This window comes from Cicer arietinum, chromosome 4, assembly GCF_000331145.2.
Source record: "Cicer arietinum cultivar CDC Frontier isolate Library 1 chromosome 4, Cicar.CDCFrontier_v2.0, whole genome shotgun sequence".
NCBI lineage: Eukaryota > Viridiplantae > Streptophyta > Magnoliopsida > Fabales > Fabaceae > Cicer > Cicer arietinum.
Window position 1 is genome coordinate 60896969 of NC_021163.2, and position 18004 is coordinate 60914972.

Below are 18004 nucleotides of genomic sequence, written 5' to 3' on the forward strand. Positions count from 1 at the left end.
AAAAAATACTAAATAAAGTCAATTAATCTCCAGAATTTCAATGACCTATAGAAACTATCAATTAATTGTTCAAAGTTGAATTTGCATGTCCAAATGATCAAATTCTAAGAGCTTGGAATATTCATCCTTTTTTCCAAGTATTGAAATTCCACACTTTAAATTTTGAATTGACTCCCAACAAATCCTCGCTTAATTAAATTTTTTAAACTTTCACGTCATCTGACAACTTCACTTTCTTCCCACACTTAATTTTTTCAAAGATTGTTGTTCTAAGTAGCAAATATTCTTCTCATTTTTCTGCTCTCGCAACACCAAATATCTCTTTGTGTACACCTTACAATCCCATTTTGAACCAACAAACTTATAACTCTGTGAGAACATGTCCGCCAAAGAAATTATATTGGAGGCAACATAAGGTATATACCTCACATTATAGAAAGTTTGCATGACACAATTATGAAATTTTACTCTCATACTTCCAATGCCTTCAACTTTCATTTTATCACCATTTCCAAGCATAAAATGACCAAACACTTCACTAGTCTTCAAGGTGTCAAACATTGTTCGATCTTGATAAATGTGTTTTGCAGCGATAGAATCCATCACCCATTTTGATTTAGCAACCTCCTCAGTTAGTGCTAAGAACACATCACCATCTTTCGTTGTCCTTACCACATTGATTTGGGAGTTGCCGTCATATTTCTTCATTCCTCTTAATTTCCTCAAATCCACCCTCATTTGTGCAGTATTGCTTGTATGTTACCTATTTCTCCATAATAGTAACACTCTATATTGCTCATATCACGTTGGGGACATGATTAAGACTTTGATATTCCTTTTGGCTCACCTTGTTTTCTTGAGTGACTTCTCCCTTGCAAAGAGCCCTCCACTAATAGTGCATTATCTCCATCATTGATATTCTCATTTCTCATCATTCTCTCATTTTCACGTAAAGCAAAGGTTACCTCATCTAACTTCAACGCTGTCCTCCCAAGAAAAATTTGGACCAAAGATTTGTAGAACTTTGATAGTAACACAAAAAGGAGCAACGTCTGCTCCTCATAAGAGATTTTATCATTTGTATTCAACAATTGACATACTAGTTGGTTAAATGCATTGATATGGTCATGGATATTTCCTCTGATCTCCATTTTGAGTTGATACAACTCCATTTTAAAGCAAAGACAATTTGTCAACGACTTTGACACATAAATGCCCTCGAGCTTCTTCGATAAAGCTTTTGGTGTTGTCTCCTTCAATACATTGTATTTGATCTCAGAAGCTAGAACTAATTGAATTGTACTTACAACTTTTTTTTTTGGATTTTGCTTCAATCACTTGAAGTTGTGGCAATTAACTTCTTTTCCTCTAAAGCTTGAATAAGGTCTTGTTGCACCAAAAGGTCTTGAATTGTACTTTGTCAAATTGTGAAATTTATTTTTTCATCAAATAATGGAATCTCAAACTTTGGTATGTTTTGTGTCATAACTCTAATACCCGTGTTGGAGAAATTCCACGCACACAAACACCTAGAATCTTATATAGGAACGCACATAAAATAAAGGAATAAGAAAACACACGACAAATTATGTGGTTCGACACCTCATGACTACGTCCACATAAACACCTCAACAATTATATTTCACTATTTCAAATAAGATTACAATGATATGTAACTCATCCCAAATTGTGTATCACCCTATAAACTCTTTCACTCTAAGAGTAATAAGAAATGATAACACTCTCACTACTAGAAAAAAGACTCTTTCAAGTGTTCTCTCTCACACACATTTGCTATTGCATGAGATATTACAACACTTCACAAGACTCCATATTTATAGGAGAATAGTGTGGCTTCTTCGAAAAAAATATCAAAAAAGGTCAATTAATCTCCACAATTCCAATAATATAGAAACTCTCAATTCATTTTTCAAAATTGAATTTGTATGTCATAATGGTCAAATTATAAGACCTTAGAATACTCGTCCTCTTTTTTCTATACATTAAAATTCCACATTTTGAAATTTGAATTAACTCCCAACAAATCCTCCCTTAATTAAAATTTTCTATAACCTTTTGGAGACAAGTGAAAAGTTCAAGCAGAAGAAAATGTAATAGAGTGAAAGGAAACTCCCAAAATTCAAATTTCTATAACCTTAAATAGTTAAATTTACACTCATTGCTTGTGGACATACCTATAATAAAGGTGGTAATCCAAACAAAATCTAAAAAAACAAAAAAGAAGAAGAGTAGTGAATCAATGATGGAATATTGAAAAATTAATAAATAAAATTATCCCATCATTTCCCTACTCTTAAGTCTAAATTTAATCTAACACGACTAATAGTGTCCATAATCATTTAGATGTAAGATTAATTCAACAATTGAAATTTTGTCCATCTATGATTAGATCATCTATTGTTGTTGCACTATAAAGCAGCCGTAGAGGATGGTTCCTTTACCAACCAACTAGTGAAGCAAAATCACTACCTATGTTGTGAAGAGCAAGAACCTTCATTTTCTTGTGGAGCAACATTAGCTGGTACAAGTACAAGGTTGTCAATTTCTTTCGACAAGACTATAGGTGTTGCCAAAAAAGTTGGTTTCTCATTCCCAGCCATAATGACAAGGACCTTCTCTTCATAGGCCTTGGTGGGTTCCTTAGTTTGAGGGTCACCTTCTTTATTGTCCAAGTCATTGTGGGCCCCATCTTGGTTGTCCCTTGAGAGTCTACAATAAGAGCAAGCTAGTGCCAACAAAGCCAAGATTATGAGGCCCATAACAGCAGCTAATCCTCCAAATAGATATGGAATTGGAGAGTGCCATAAGGTGTGAGTATTAATTATGGGGGTGTTGGTGAAATTTGTGTTTAGTTTTGTGGTAGGAATACTCCTCATTTTTTCTTCTTTCTTTGTCCTTTGTATATATTTTTATTAAAAAAAAAATATTTTTTTTTTTAGAAGAAGGAGATTTAGGTGTAGTGAGTAGAAGGGAAAAAAAAGAGGGTGAAGGGTGTGATAAGCTTGAGAAAGATGACATGGGGAAGTAAGGTATTTATAATGGCCAACACCATTAAAAAGAAGACTAATTGAGGAGACAGAACATAAGAGAGATAAAGTGGATCCACTCATCCACCTCATTTTAAAGTTTATGTTTTGTCAATGGTAGAATTTATGAAGATTACCGAGTTTAAATTTTAGCTTCAATAAGATTTTATATATCTTTTGGTTAAATTATAGATTATTAGAATCTTTACTTTTTGAAAATGGTGGATTAAGACAATAAAAAATATTTATATTTTTGAAATAGTTATTCATAATTTTATTTACTTTAAAGTTTTTTTATTTATTTATTCTTTAAATCTCTATCATCAAATAAAGTGGTTAAAAATAAATAGTTTATAGATTTTAATTAACATTGAATCATTTAGATAAACTATAAATTTGATCTCTAACTACATTAATTTCTACTCAATTTTTTTTATCTCCAGATCATATTGCAAATTAACATGATCCATTTGATCTAAAAATCGAAAATTAAAATAAAAAATCTCAATGAATAATACTTTCAAATTAATAGTTTTTTTTTTGTATTTTTACTAATATAATAATTAAGTGGTTCCGCTCATATGTTTTGAATTAAAAGATATTATCTTAAACTTAATTTAATTGTTTACATAATTATATTCACCACGAATAATATTGGTGTTATATTAATTTGATTATTTACCTATATATTGGTTAAGGGTTTCTAAAACTAGCCGGCACACATCTAATTTTTGTATATCTGTTTCATATATATCTATATATGTATAATATATGTTTTATTTTAATGCATTTTTTTAGTTTTAAAACATCTATTCATCTAAATTTAATATAAATTTCAGTGTCAATTTCATGCTTGATAAATTTTTAGCTCCCTAAAAAAGTAACTTGAAAAAAGTGTCAATACTCATGATATATGTTTTTAAATTTGAATTTTAATAATTAAGTTTCTTATAATTATGATGTTAATTTAATTAAAATTCGAAAAATTGAATTGTTATGTATTTATATAAGAATATAGATTTTAACAGGAAGACCTTATGAGCTGGAAATATTCTGTGGTTTCTTAATATATAATTTAAGAATCTCATGTCTAATGTAAATGTGCTTGTAGTATAAGGAGAGTGCAAATGTTTGAAATGTCTCTACCTCAACGAGACAAGATGATGTCATGAGACAATAGCATTGTCAAGAGTGGGGATCACAAAATAAAAAGTTGTAGTTGATTTATAATCGTAATTCTTTGAGAATATATTAATGCACAATCATGAATGAGGTAATGTCAATATTCTTTAACCACCCCGCACCATTACTAGCATTGCACCTTCAAATGGAAATAAAGAAAGAAAAAACTTTTGTCTATATAGAATTCCATCTTAAAATGGAAATAAAGAAAGAAAATACTTTATGGAATGTTGAGAATTATAATTAAATTTATAAAAAATAATTAAAGAAAAATATTAAATATTAAATATTAAAAAAAATTATTATATAATTAGATAATGATACACTTTTATATAGGACATTTAATTTAACTAACATAACAAAATTCTATATAATCATATGTAACTTCAAAGTATCTTAAACTATATCTAACATGCCTTCTAGGAGAACCACTTGGGGTCTTGGGCCCCATCCAATGCTATAGTGATTTTTTTTGGACAGGTCAAGACTATTATACTGAATAAGAACTATATTTCATGATTGGATGTTTACATGATCAAAGTAACCATAAATCATCAATAATAGATAAATTATAGGTATACAAAAGAGCAATCAATGTGTACAAAGTAGGGTATTCACATGTTTGGTGACCATTAAATCGACTTACTCAAATCAATATAACTTATCTTTTATTTGAATATGTTTAATATGATTTTTAATTTAGAATATAAGGATAATTTAGTCTCAACAATTATTTTTGAAGTAGCTCGACTACGAAATAAAAAACACATACTAAATTATAACAAAATCAATCAAAGAAGGTGGAAATATTAGATTTCAACATTTTTGTCTATAAATACCATTTATAAATATTATTTTCAAAACACTTCAATCAATAACAATTTTATGATCTTCAATTTAACTCATATTTTTATCTACACTTCACTCTTAGGTTTGCTTTAGTTCTAAAAAAATTCACATCTAACATTCTTTGGATGTATGAATAATTTCTTCCTTGATGTAATTGTTTAAAACAAAATTAAATTATCACCGAAAAGTAATTAGTTGAAACTTCAACAATACTTTTTAAAAATAATTGTTTGTGACCCTTCCTTAATCAATATTATTTAAATCACTATTTCAATAACAAAATAAAAACAACTATTTACGCTTTTATCTAATATGCAATGTCTATAATCTTTAAAATTTTAAATATTTTTTAAAATTAATTTATGATAGACAACAATGCACGCTAAAATTTGCATCTATATATATCATTTATGTGTAGAAATGAATCAGATTAAATTCATCATCAAATATTATTTATTTATTTTTTATACAACTTCATCAAATATTCTTCTCAAAAAATTACACACCAACATGGCGCATTTTTTTTTTTTTTAAGATCCTGTTAACTTATTCCAATATTTCACTTTGAGGTACTCTCAACTTTTTTATTCCATAACTAATAATGATAATGTTTTTGCAGAGCATTAAGGCTACACAAGAGAGATACTTTGAGCAAATTTCATGTCCTTATTCGTAAGGAACATAATCTTTCTTTAATTTGTAATAATGGATTTTAAGTCATTTCAGCATATTGGCACCTCACCTTGTTAGCCATGGATTTTAACTTGAATTAAACGTCGATTAGCTACCTTTATTTCCAAATATAAGATATGGTTCAATAAATCACAAAAATAAAAATTGATAACGGTGTTAAAATCAAAACAAAAAAAAAAATATTATCAGTGTCTTTTTTTTTTTTTTTGAAAACCAGAAGTTAAAAATAAAAAAGAAAATTATTAATAATTTGATTTGTCTAAGTTTAACCTTTAATTAATTAAGATGAATGATTAATTTATCTTTCTTATTATATTATTTACTGCTTATTAGTTGGTTAAAAAAAAAAGATGCAAATTCTATTAAAAAATAAATGTAAATAATTAAGAGTATATTTTTTTTTAACAAAAAGTAATTTATAATTGAAAATTCGAAAGTAATAGTAGGATAAAGTTTTCTTATTTCTAGGTACAAAATAGGATAAAATTTTGTAATAATATTTAAGGGCTAAAGGTTAGTGTCCCCTATATAATTTGTATATTATAATTATGTTAGCGTCCCCTATGTTTACAAACATTTATATGCTTCATGCCAGCTAGGATATATGTAACTAACTTCAATTAATATATATGTTGATATATTTTATATTAAGCTAGTGTAAATATATTCTTTATCTCCATGTGATGTGATGTAGCTTGATTACATATTCTTTCTACCTTGATTGATTCTTTTTCATAAAGATTTTCGGATCAAAATAGGAACCACCTAAAATTAATCTCTTCGATGCTTCGTAACGTCAAAATTTATTCTCTACCCATTTGCAAAAGAGTTGAAATGCTCTCTTAACTATATATGATTCTTCACTTTTACTTATTCCTACTGCCTTCTCGCTCATTAAACTATCAGATTCTATCTATTTTTAATTTCTACACCAATTTATTAAACTTAAATCATTAAAAAATTTATAATTTAATACTCATATATAAGAGAAATTTTGAAAAAAAAAAAATTGGTTCTACATAAGATAAAATTACGATTTTCGAAATACATTTATTGTTTAAATTGCTTTTATACAATTTAACATATTTGTCTTTTAATATTAATTGATATTTAATATTTTGAAGTTTTTAATAAGAATATATATATAAAAACAATTAATTAATATATTAATTTTAGTATTTTTTTGTTATTTTTTTCCACATAAATAGAGCTAAATATAGCAGTATTTCTGAATTATCGATGATCATTTCTCTTGAGATCAGAAGGGTTTAAGACAACAAAACATTTAACATTTCTTTGAGAAAAATGTACATTTCCAATCCCCATATAAATCTCAAATTTATTTCTTTTATACTCTTAATTATATTATGGATTAATTAATAACTAACTAACTCATTTCATTAAGAGAAAATATACTTTTAAAATGAATATATTAAACTTAAAGAAGAAAAAAATTCAATAATTTTTACCAATATCAAATATAAATTAAAATATCACAAAGGAAATAACAATTAAAAATAGTTATTTAAAAAAAATATTTCGACAACATATTAAATAGTCAAATTCATTCATAATAAATGTTGTATTAAATAGAATAACAATATTTTCTAATGTAAACAATAGAATTAGAAATAGAGGATTTTTATATATATTTACTCATATTCAAGATAATTTATAGGGTACATTCGAAATATACATTTGACTTTTAACCATTAATATGATATTACTTTCTTATCCCGCATATAATTTTTGTTTGACCAATTCACCCTTGTTTGGTCGGTTTTATACTACTGTCGTGAAAAATTTCGTGATTTATTTAGCTGTCCTCAATATAAAATGATATAACCATCATTTTAATAAAGATTTAATTGGTACTATGCCTCATAAAATAGAAGTAAAAATTGACAAAAGATAATAGGGTATATAGTTGAAGAATTTGGTTCTAACGTCACTCTACTTTTGTCTATTCTATTTGTCTAATATCATCCTCAATCATTACTTATCGTGATTAGTAGTTTTTTTTAGTAGCAATAGTGGAGCATATACAATTTTCCGTGATCTCATCATTTTAATTAACCATATAATAATTATAAATTATAAATTATTATTTTTGAAACAATTATAATGTTGTTTAAATATTTATAACAACGCATTATCAACACTAAAATCAAAAGTGGACAGAGCACTAGAACTTTGATGGAGAGTTAGCAAAGAAGCTAATCTAATAATTTCTCATACATTTAGTGTTGGAATCTTTTGTTGCAACTAAAGAAAAGTGACAAAGATATGTAATAGGGAGAACTAATCCAATCCCAACTTGGATATGATGTGTGACATAAAACTTCACTAATTTTAAAATCCTATTCTTTTTGCACTAAAAAAAACTAATCATATTCCTTGATGCATGTATATGCTTATTATTCCTGTCCCCCATATATTCATAGATAATGAAACTCAATTCTAGATCATTTTATTATTTATTTATGAGTATAAATCGAATTCAATATTCTGAGTCACACATTGTGTATCAACCATTTATGTTAGACCTTGTGGTTTTCAAGTTCAATGTTTTATTATGTATTTTAAAATGAATTTAATTCATAAATAGTTGGTGGAAAAAGGCTTAGGTGGGCTTGTAATAAATTATGTTTTGTATGGAAGGAATAATATTGCTTTGGTATATGATTTCAATAGTTCTACTAAATAAATTCAAATATGTTTTTTGAGTAAAAATGTCACTTAAGTTGAGATAGAGGGGGTTCGTTCTAACATTGATACTATCCTACTTGTTAATATTGGTGACATAGTTAGTATTGACAATGTGTGCATCCCTTTTTTATAGTGTTTCATTGTATATATGTTTTATTGCATTTTATTGTATATTATCCGTTTTAATTTAATTTAGTTAACTTATTTCAGTTTTATAATATCTATGTTATTTATATTTATCGAAATTTCAATTTTAATATTTATGTTGGATTCTTCCATAGTTTTGATTTCATGGAAATCAAAGAAACAAGTCATCATCTCTCATTCATGGTGTCGATATTGGGACCTTGCTTCAACTACATGTGATAATAATCTTCAACACTCTTATCCCGTTCATGTTCCAATTCACTGCGATAAAAATTCAGCCATACAAATAGCTCATAATCCAATAGCTGCGCACAAAACATATTGAAATATATTGTCACCTAATTAGCAACAAAGTTCTAAGTGGTGCCGTTCATCTTCTACCAATCCCTTCTGCTAATACACACAAAGCCTCTGCATCCTATCACTTTTCACTCTTTACTATCCAAGATTGGCATGATTACAATATATGCCATAAAGATAATAAGTCTAACTGATATAGCTATTTGTTGATTAGTTAATTATGTTAGTTGTTGGATTTCTGTTATCTCTATTATTAGTTGTATAAAAATTATCAATTAAATGAGAATGAGATAACCAATTTGCAATATTGATAATATATTGTTCCAAGTGCTCGCAAAGAGTGTGGCGAATGAGTATGGCAAAGGTATCTGCGACTCGGCGTACTCGGAGTAGCTGAAAAGATTGAAATTTTCATAAGCATGTAGAAGAAGCTGTGATGGGGTGAGATTTCTTCTGTCAAATATTTGATTCCTTCTCCAACAAGTTTAAATCAAAATGATGAATTGTTCAAAAAAATAATAATCAAAATGAAAGACTTGATTGCAAAACATTATATTTTATGGAGTTAAAAAATTATTTAAGAAATTTGTATCTATTTTTTTGTTTTGAACTGGGGTTGTTGTTCTAACACTAGACATAATATTGCACTAGAAGAAAAACACTACCATCAATTTTGAAAGAGATTACCTTTTCTCTTGAATGATTGTCTTTTGTGAAGTTCCTTTGTAATGCCAATGTCCAAAGCTTCCAATTCGTAACCTATTAGGAAAGTGTTTCTGTACCTCTACATTCACACTCCAATTAGTCCTATACTAGCTAATAGCTATTTTTGCAGCACTCCCTTACTTAGAAAATTTTGGAGTTAAAAAGAATAATTTTAGATCTATACAATGACACTGATGATGAAGATAAGAACATGATGCATATTCTTTGCAAAACTTTCCTAGGCTCTTATTCCTTTATACACAAGTAAGTAAAATTTACATGGATTATTATCACCTTAGATACTGTTCAAGACACTCTTTTAGAGAAAATGTAGCTAATTATTATCACATACTCTTTTCATAGTACTTGAGATAGTATTTTGTTACTTGTGCATTTTCAACTTACCTAGGGTAGATTAATCAATATGGAAAAAAATGAAAATGAAAAAGACAAATCTAAGAAACTCAGAATACATATAAGGAAATACATGTACATTAATGCTCCAACATGTCCTAAGCTCCTAACTTAATAACTACTATGCAGACTCTCTTCATTACAAAACTTTCCTAAATTCTTATTCTTATACACAAGAAGAAATTACAAGTGTATTATTACTTTAGGTATTGTTCAACACAGTCTCTCAATTTTTGGAAACTCACAGGTTTTGACACAAATGAGTCCATACCATTGGCAAAACATTCTTCAGCACTCTCTGACATTGTGTTTGCTGTCATCTGCATCGATATGAGATATAATAAGAAATGGTAATATACATATCCCGGAACTAAAATAAAATGACAAGGACCAAAAACAAAAAATGATTAATTTGTAAGGACTAAAAACAAAAAACAAAGTTTTACAAGGACTAAAAGCAAAAAACTAATCTATTTGCAGAGACTAAAAACATATTTAAACTTATAAATTGGATTCTCTTATTTTATAAATAAATTTGAATATGAGAGAACACATTCTTATTATAGTTTTCTAAGTTAGATGTAGTTAAAGTCACAAAGACAAGGACAACAATATCAATTGCTCACCGCGACAATGTGGATCCGCTTTTTAGGTGGTATAGAACATTCGTCCGAAGCCAATAAACTTTGTTCAATTCCAGCTTCTTTTGCAGCATCCCAACTGCCTGTTTCCTCATAACACCTAATCAGTTTTGTTGTTTGAAGACCATTCATAACTGGCATGAAAACATCCTGTAAAGTTCAAGTACCAAAAAATTCCTTAGTGTGTGGATTTTAGGAACAAAGTGAAGGATACAACTTGGTGCAAATAATGAAACATTCCAAGAATTCAACAAGACACACTTCAAGATTCAAGAAAATACCATCAAAATAATGTCATAAGAATGGTTTTGAACCGCACGTATGGCTTCAACTCCGTTATTCACCACATCCATGCTATATCCTAGCTGCTTCATCATTGACTTTGTCACCATGATATTAATCTTGTTATCTTCAACAAGAAGAATATTCGGCTTTAATGTGGATTCGGTTACTTCTGATGATGATGATGTGATAGTACTACTAGTACTGCAACTACTGCTAATAACACATTGTGAAGTACTTTCTTCCTTCCCTTGACCCTGACATGTTTGCTGCGGCTCGCTTGAAGTTCTTGCTAAATTCATTTCTCTACTTTCCTCCTTATATTGACTAGAGTTTCCATTTGCACTACAATTTTGCAACATAGCATGTGCCTTAAAATCACGGTTCTCTTTGTTTCCATTAACTAAACTTTCATGCTTTGTTTCTGGGCTGCAACTTGAGGAACTTGTTGATTCAGGCATATCCAAAGCATCGACAATAACTGAAGATGCATCCTCAAGGGAATTTGTCCCATTTGAAATGATGTTACTTGAGAGGTTTGAGTAAGGATTGTCTGGAAAGCCATTGAACTTGTGTGCGATTCGGTAGCCAGGTAATATATTTTGTGGCCTAGTGGATCCATTAGAAGTGAAAAGAGAGCCTAATGTTCGCGGTTGGAATTGGAAGAATCCCTCAGTTGTGTCGTCTTCATTATCATTAACATATGAAAGCTCATCTGGGTCATCTGAATTATCACAAGCTGTTGAAACTTTGTATGGTAGTATGAATGTGAAGGTAGAACCACAATTTTCTTTGCTAGTCACTGTTAGACGACCTCCCATTAACTCAACCTGTTTCAAGTCCAAGGAAATCATTGACAAGGAGTAATATAATATAATTAGCCACAGAAACATAATCATGTTAATGTTAGTCTGCTCTACTAAGAAATGACAGTGCTACGTATACAATGTTCTATGAAGAAACACCAAGTATGAAACATGTTATATATTTTATTGTATGAAAACATGAAACAAAATAAAATGACACTTTTATAACTAATAGAGAAGAGAATAGGTTAGATCACCTGACAAGAGCCTACGTAGGCCTGACCTGGTTAAGATTGAGCCTGGTCTGTTTAGTAAAAAGCTAGCTCGGGCATTTTATAAAGACTATTTACTTAATAGATCAGACTTAGGTTTACAAAAAAGTCTATTAAACCTACTAGTTCAAGTGCTTTTTGCTGTTGTGCTTAGGCCTTTATAGGATTTGGCCTATTTAGTAGTTGACCTATTGGGGTGTTTAAGCCTTAAGATGACATATGTTTTTAAATAAGCTTTCAAGCTTCATCAAGCCTTTAAAGAGGCTATGTCAAGTCTTAAAAAATAAGTCTATGACAAGACTCAGACCTAAATTTTTTAAGTAGGTTAGATATAGGCCTTACAAAGTCTAGTCTAACCTATTATCACCCCCTAACTAATAAGGAAAATAAAGATTAAGATGAAAATTATAATTTGTCAAATATAAATGCGTTGGTTTAAGAGTTTACCAGTTGTTTACATATTGCTAGTCCTAGGCCTGTGCCTCCATATTTTCTAGCATGATCTGCACTGACTTGCATGTACCTTCTAAATAAAGTAGGTATAGCCTTTTCTGTGTCACATTATAACATGAAGGAAAATAATTAGGTACATCTCATAACAAAAATAAAAACTTAACTACATGAATACAAAATATAATCAATTCTAATACAAAAGGAAGGAACAAATACCTGGTATGCCAATTCCTGTGTCATATACATCACAACGTATCCACACTGTTGTTTCAGTTGAATGAGTTTGTTCATCAGTAACATCATCATCATTCATCGAGCATTCACTGTTAAATGAAGATCTACATTCATTGCTAAGTGCATGATTTTGGATTGGATGGTCATCGTGTTGTTTCTTGTCATCAATAAGATTTTGATCACATCTACTTCTTGGTGATGATATATGTTTCTCCTCCTTCAATCCATTTGCTGAAATAGTTGACTGGTCTTCTGTCACCTTTTGGTGGCATTCTTCTTCTTTGGCAAATTGTGGCTCTGGAACAACATAAAGGTTTATACCAACTTTGCCTTGATGTGTAAACTTGACAGCATTGCTGCAAAATAACATATAATCAGAAATACAATATTTAGTGGGCGGGAAGGAAGCACAAATAAAAATAAAGAAGGAGAAATGCAATATCATTGTTGTTGGAATTCAAGTGTGAGTAGTTAGTCCCGCATTGGTTAGAAGTTGACAAAATTAAGGATATATAAGAGATGCGGTGTAAAGTCTCTTATTAGTCCAGGTCATTAGTATGTTGTTACTCCTATTTCTCCCTAGCTTGGTGGTCCTAGTCATTAACTAAGCAGTAAGCACATGAAGTAAAGGGTGCTTTATATTGAGCTAGATTACCAATCACATAAAAACATACTATCATAGTACCTGATTAAATTTGTGAGTATCTGTCGAATCCTTAAAACATCTCCAGTGACCTGCAGTTTTATCAGTTAATTAATTCAATAACACAAGATATATGAAGTAGTCCAGCATTTAGGCACAACAACAATGGCAAATCTCAGTGTTACACACCTCAATAGGTATATCATCTGCTACATTTCCTTCCAAGGTTAACATCTTCTGCAATGATGCTGCAGCTGTCTGGAGTACATGCCTTACTACCTCTCTTGGCCGGAATTTGGTAGCTTCCAATTTCATAGCTCCTACATAGAATTTTATAGTTCATCTTGTCACAACTTAAGGAAACAAATCATTCTCTGATTAACACATCTAAGTATTCCATTACTACTATTTTCAATCACTCTAATTAACATGAGTATTAATTTAGTCTTCTATACATATTTTACTCTAGAAATCAACATAACAAATCATTTTCTTAAAAAGTGTTTATGACCTAAAATGACACTTATAATGAGAAAGAGGGAGTAACTGATAACTAGCAATGGTAAACGAGATTGATTGGATTGATTTCTAACCTGATTCAACCTTGGAAAGATCAAGTATGTCGTTTATAAGTTGAAGAACCAAATCTCCTGAAGATATCATGACATCCAAGAGCTGTCTTTGTTCCTTATCAAGTTTTGTTGTAGTAAGAATTTCAGCCATGCTAACAACACCAGAAAGTGGAGATCTTATCTCATGAGACATTGTTGCCAGCATTTGTTTTGCTCTCATAGTCTCCTCTATTACAAGGGACATGAAGAATAATTAAGTTTCTTGATATCCAAGCAAATTAAAGTGTGTAATAATGAAATTCATAAATCAAGATTTGGCTTGAGTGAAATTAAACCTGTAATGTGAATCGTTTTATTAAGTTCTGTTTCCTTGGCTTTCTGAACTGCAATTTCTTCCCTTAGCTTTGCCATTTTTTCTCTTTTTCTCACCTGCAGTTTTCTCTATATTATAAATATTTTCTTCACAAGAACAACACTGCAATGTTCCAATTGACTTATATAATCTTATCTATTGGTATAAGCACTTGTGAAACTTTTTTAAAGAGACTATGCAAACAGCTTATGAAAGATGCATAAGTAGTTTTCAGCTTATTTCTATAAGCTCTCCGGGATAACTTATAAAAACAAGTTATATCTTGTATGAATACAGATTGACTTCATTTTATCGTTTGTTATAGAAATTGCTCATACATAAACACTTATGCTATAAGTGCGTGATTAAGTTGTTTATCCCGACAATGCCTAAGTACCTTCAAAAACCAAAATAAACAATTACCTGATCGGTTATTTCCATTCCCATATAGTTTACTCCAATTGTTTCTCCTGCCTTACTAAACACAGGTTCTACATATATCAAAAATGTCTTTGATCCAAACAATTCTGTCTCAAAAGTTATTTCCTTTTTTGCAGGCAATCCTTTCTCCATCACTTCTCTCTTGAAATCTTGAGATTCCTTAACACCTGATCCTGTGAAAATTTCGACATCGGTTTTTCCTATGATGTCCTGGAAAACACAAGGCAAGTAAAATAACAATGCAACTCAATCACATAACCTTGCAACAAAAGCTTCAACAACAATCATTACCTCCTCTTGTAAACTTGGAAAATGATTATAGATAAATCGATACCGCAACTCTTTGTCCTGCAACAGATTATTATGAGAGTCAGCACTTTGCAGATTGAAAGATTCATTACAATGACAAACAAAAATTCAACATTCAAAATGTGAGTATAAATAATGTAACTATTGCACATATGGCAAGTAATTTAGAACTTGGACTAGTGGAAAAAATCCAATAATCAAATTTTAATGCCATATACTAAGATTTTTTTTTATATAAGTGATTTAAGATACAGAAGAAAAATAAACTCAATACTCACTGTAATATACCTGATGGCCAATTACAACAGGTGCATTTTGAAGTATGAAATGTAAGAAATTATCTGCTCTCTTAAGAATCTGTGAAAGTTCTTCAACAGGTGAAGACTGTCTTTCAATAGTCTCAATACTTTCTTGCAATTTCTCCATTAATGTCTGCTCTCTCCGTATACTCGCCTCCAACCGTCTTTCCAAATCAACTGCCTGCTGTTTCCAATAAATAACAGTATCATACTCAGCCTCAATCTCAATCCTCTTGCTTTGAACAACAATGTCGCTTTTCCTTATCGCAACAGGTAGATCTTGCCATGTATAATAAACATCGTCTAATATTGAAACTGGTCGTTTGTCTCCCCCGTAACTTTCTTCCTCGAATCGATTACTGTCTTTAAGTATCTCCAATTTTCTTAGCTCGACTTCCTTCCTTTGTTTGCTAAGGTTGTCAAGTTCTTCTCTAAGCAGGCGAACAGCGTTCGCCTGCTTATACTCCCAATGTTTCATTAAATAGGCTAACTGAGACGACCCTTTATCAGTATAATTCGTAAGCTCCATTAGTCTTTGAAAATCAGCTATAGTTGGTTCTTCTAAGATTGTTACTTCTTTTAACATATCTTGATCCCTTCCTGGTTTTTCTATGTTGAATTGTTTTCCAACATCAGTTCCAACATCATCTGGCCACATTGAAGATAAGATTTCAATGTCCATCATGTCTTCAATACAATCACTTTCCATTTCACAAACCATTGAAACTAATATATATTACATCAAAATTTCCTTTTTCAACATATCACTTTTGATCTCAACTTCAATTCAATTCCAGAGCACTTTTGCATCTCGAGAATTTTTAGTCCAAAATCACCTAGAAAAAAACACAAAATTTAATACACATTTTAACAATTTCAAAGGTGGTTGGTTATATGATTAACAAAAAATGAAATCAAATTCAATCATGCTAAACAAGAACAAAAATATTAAACATTCAAAAACATAAAAAGGAAAAGAAAAAAAAAATACACAAGAATTGAAATTGAGCATCATTGGTATTTAATCAAACACATGGAATACATTAAAAGAAAATCAATCTTACATGTAATTGTAAATGATGAGAATGAATTGTTGAAAAGCCTCAACCTTTAATAATTAACAGAATTAAAACAAGTGACACAAAAAAGACATAGAAAGATGAATAGTTGTTGATGTTGACAATGTACAAAAGTTTTTTCCTTGTAGATCTGAGGAATCTCTTCAACTTTGGAGTCAAAAGCATTCAACTGAAACAAAAACAAGAACTAAAGAGGAGAGAGAAAGTAGAGAGAGAGAGAAAAAAAGGACAGCTTATGATTGTAAACTTGTTGTGATGTAAAGGAAAAAACTTTATAAAAAAAACACAAAATTTAATACAAGAGAAACCCAAGCAACCATGTGCATTATAAGAGGTCAAATAGGTTACTTAGATAAATTTTTATTTTATTTTCTTATTCTAGTTATCTTTCATGTGTCATATTATGAGGCAACAAATCACCTTCACACTGTTCAGAGTTTTCTTACAACCTCCAGAAATCTCATCAAGCCAAAATTATAGTATTAACAACCATGTAGTTATACTGAGTATTGTTCTTGTTGTGCACATCTTTTAAAATAACTATTAATTGTATTCATTTTCATAATAAAATAAGTTTTATTTTTTAAAATATTTTTATTAATAATAATTAATGAAGTAATTAAAATACATTAAATTAATATATATTAATTGAAAAATAATATTAAAAAAATTACAATAAAACACTTAATAAAGTATTCAATATCTTATTAATTAAGTCAAATAATTATGTGTTTTATAATGTCTTGTAATGTAGCCTGTACCACTTTCTTTAACATTATCTTTGTTGTAAGATAAGTTTTTTTATACGTTATTTTAAATATAACATATATAGCTCCGTTTACATCTGAAAATTCACCCAACATTTCTAAATAAAGAAATCCAAATTTAATGTACAATCATGTAATGATATTTCATAATGATTTGAATCTATTATAATGGGTTGAATGAGAAATGATGGATGAAATATGAAAGAAAACATTTAAGTGATTAAAGCAATGATGAAAATATGGGGGACATAAGATAGAATTGTTTTTATGGGGGTTGGAGTTATTTAAATCGAAAGGAAACTATATGTTCCCCGCCATTTCCAATGTGACATGTGTAGTGTCATGGTGGCGCGACGCGTGGGATGACGCGCCATGAAAGTGTCGTGGGTTTAACAACTTGAAACACCCTCACATGATAGATCTCTCATTACTCTTTATTTTACTATTTTACTTTCTGATGCTAATGCAATGCATCTATTTGTGGCGGTTCAACAGATTCTTACTATCTCATTAAACTCAATGTGCTTATCTCTCATTAACTTTTATTAATTTAAATTTAAATAACAAATAAAATTAACAATGATATACAGGTACGGTTAATCTTATTTTATTATGATAGTTATGATTTTATAATAAAATAATATTAATTAATTGAGATTATACATTTTTTCTTTTTCTAAAATCAAAACATGTTAAGTTTATCTAATAGGTACGGTTAACATGTGTTATATGAACACACGTTAAAAAATGCAAAAATATAATAGTTTTTTAATAAATATTATTTAAATTTTTATGAATTTGAATGTAC

General features: G+C 29.5%; 3 protein-coding genes across 4 annotated transcripts; all 3 read right to left on the bottom strand.

Moving 5' to 3' along the window:
- Nucleotides 1-228: 228 nt before the first annotated feature.
- Nucleotides 229-738, bottom strand: LOC140920128 (uncharacterized). The gene has a single exon (XM_073367459.1). The coding sequence runs from the start codon at nucleotides 736-738 to the stop codon at nucleotides 229-231; it is 510 nt and encodes a 169-aa protein (XP_073223560.1).
- Nucleotides 739-2486: 1748 nt separating this feature from the next.
- Nucleotides 2487-2897, bottom strand: LOC101512530 (protein GLUTAMINE DUMPER 5-like). Its single transcript, XM_004498767.4, has one exon. The coding sequence runs from the start codon at nucleotides 2895-2897 to the stop codon at nucleotides 2487-2489; it is 411 nt and encodes a 136-aa protein (XP_004498824.1).
- Nucleotides 2898-10029: 7132 nt separating this feature from the next.
- On the bottom strand, nucleotides 10030-16885 carry LOC101512841 (histidine kinase 5). Of its 2 annotated transcripts, none has more exons than XM_073367039.1 (13): nucleotides 16850-16885; nucleotides 15340-16186; nucleotides 15034-15090; nucleotides 14725-14952; nucleotides 14285-14378; nucleotides 13971-14177; nucleotides 13567-13697; nucleotides 13420-13469; nucleotides 12717-13090; nucleotides 12495-12598; nucleotides 10969-11799; nucleotides 10673-10837; nucleotides 10030-10366 (listed from the first exon to the last, which is right to left on the bottom strand). In XM_073367039.1, the coding sequence occupies exons 2-13, from the start codon at nucleotides 16069-16071 to the stop codon at nucleotides 10244-10246; spliced, it is 3096 nt and encodes a 1031-aa protein (XP_073223140.1). In that variant the 5' UTR covers nucleotides 16072-16186; nucleotides 16850-16885; the 3' UTR covers nucleotides 10030-10243. The 2 variants fall into 2 exon arrangements, with proteins under 2 accessions (XP_073223140.1, XP_004498825.1); XM_004498768.4 differs by lacking the exon at nucleotides 16850-16885 and adding an exon at nucleotides 16415-16709.
- Between the last annotated feature and the right edge of the window lie 1119 nt (nucleotides 16886-18004).

Excerpts from the sequence above, each read along its gene's own strand:
- LOC101512530 (XM_004498767.4), bottom strand. The coding sequence starts at position 2,897 with ATGAGGAGTATTCCTACCACAAAACTAAACACAAATTTCACCAACACC.
- LOC140920128 (XM_073367459.1), bottom strand. The coding sequence starts at position 738 with ATGAGGGTGGATTTGAGGAAATTAAGAGGAATGAAGAAATATGACGGC.
- LOC101512841 (XM_073367039.1), bottom strand. The coding sequence starts at position 16,071 with ATGGTTTGTGAAATGGAAAGTGATTGTATTGAAGACATGATGGACATT. Across the intron at positions 13,698-13,970 it reads TCTTTCCAAGGTTGAATCAG|GAGCTATGAAATTGGAAGCT; the intron begins GTTAGAAATCAA and ends AATTCTATGTAG. Across the intron at positions 11,800-12,494 it reads TAGCAATATGTAAACAACTG|GTTGAGTTAATGGGAGGTCG; the intron begins GTAAACTCTTAA and ends GACTTGAAACAG.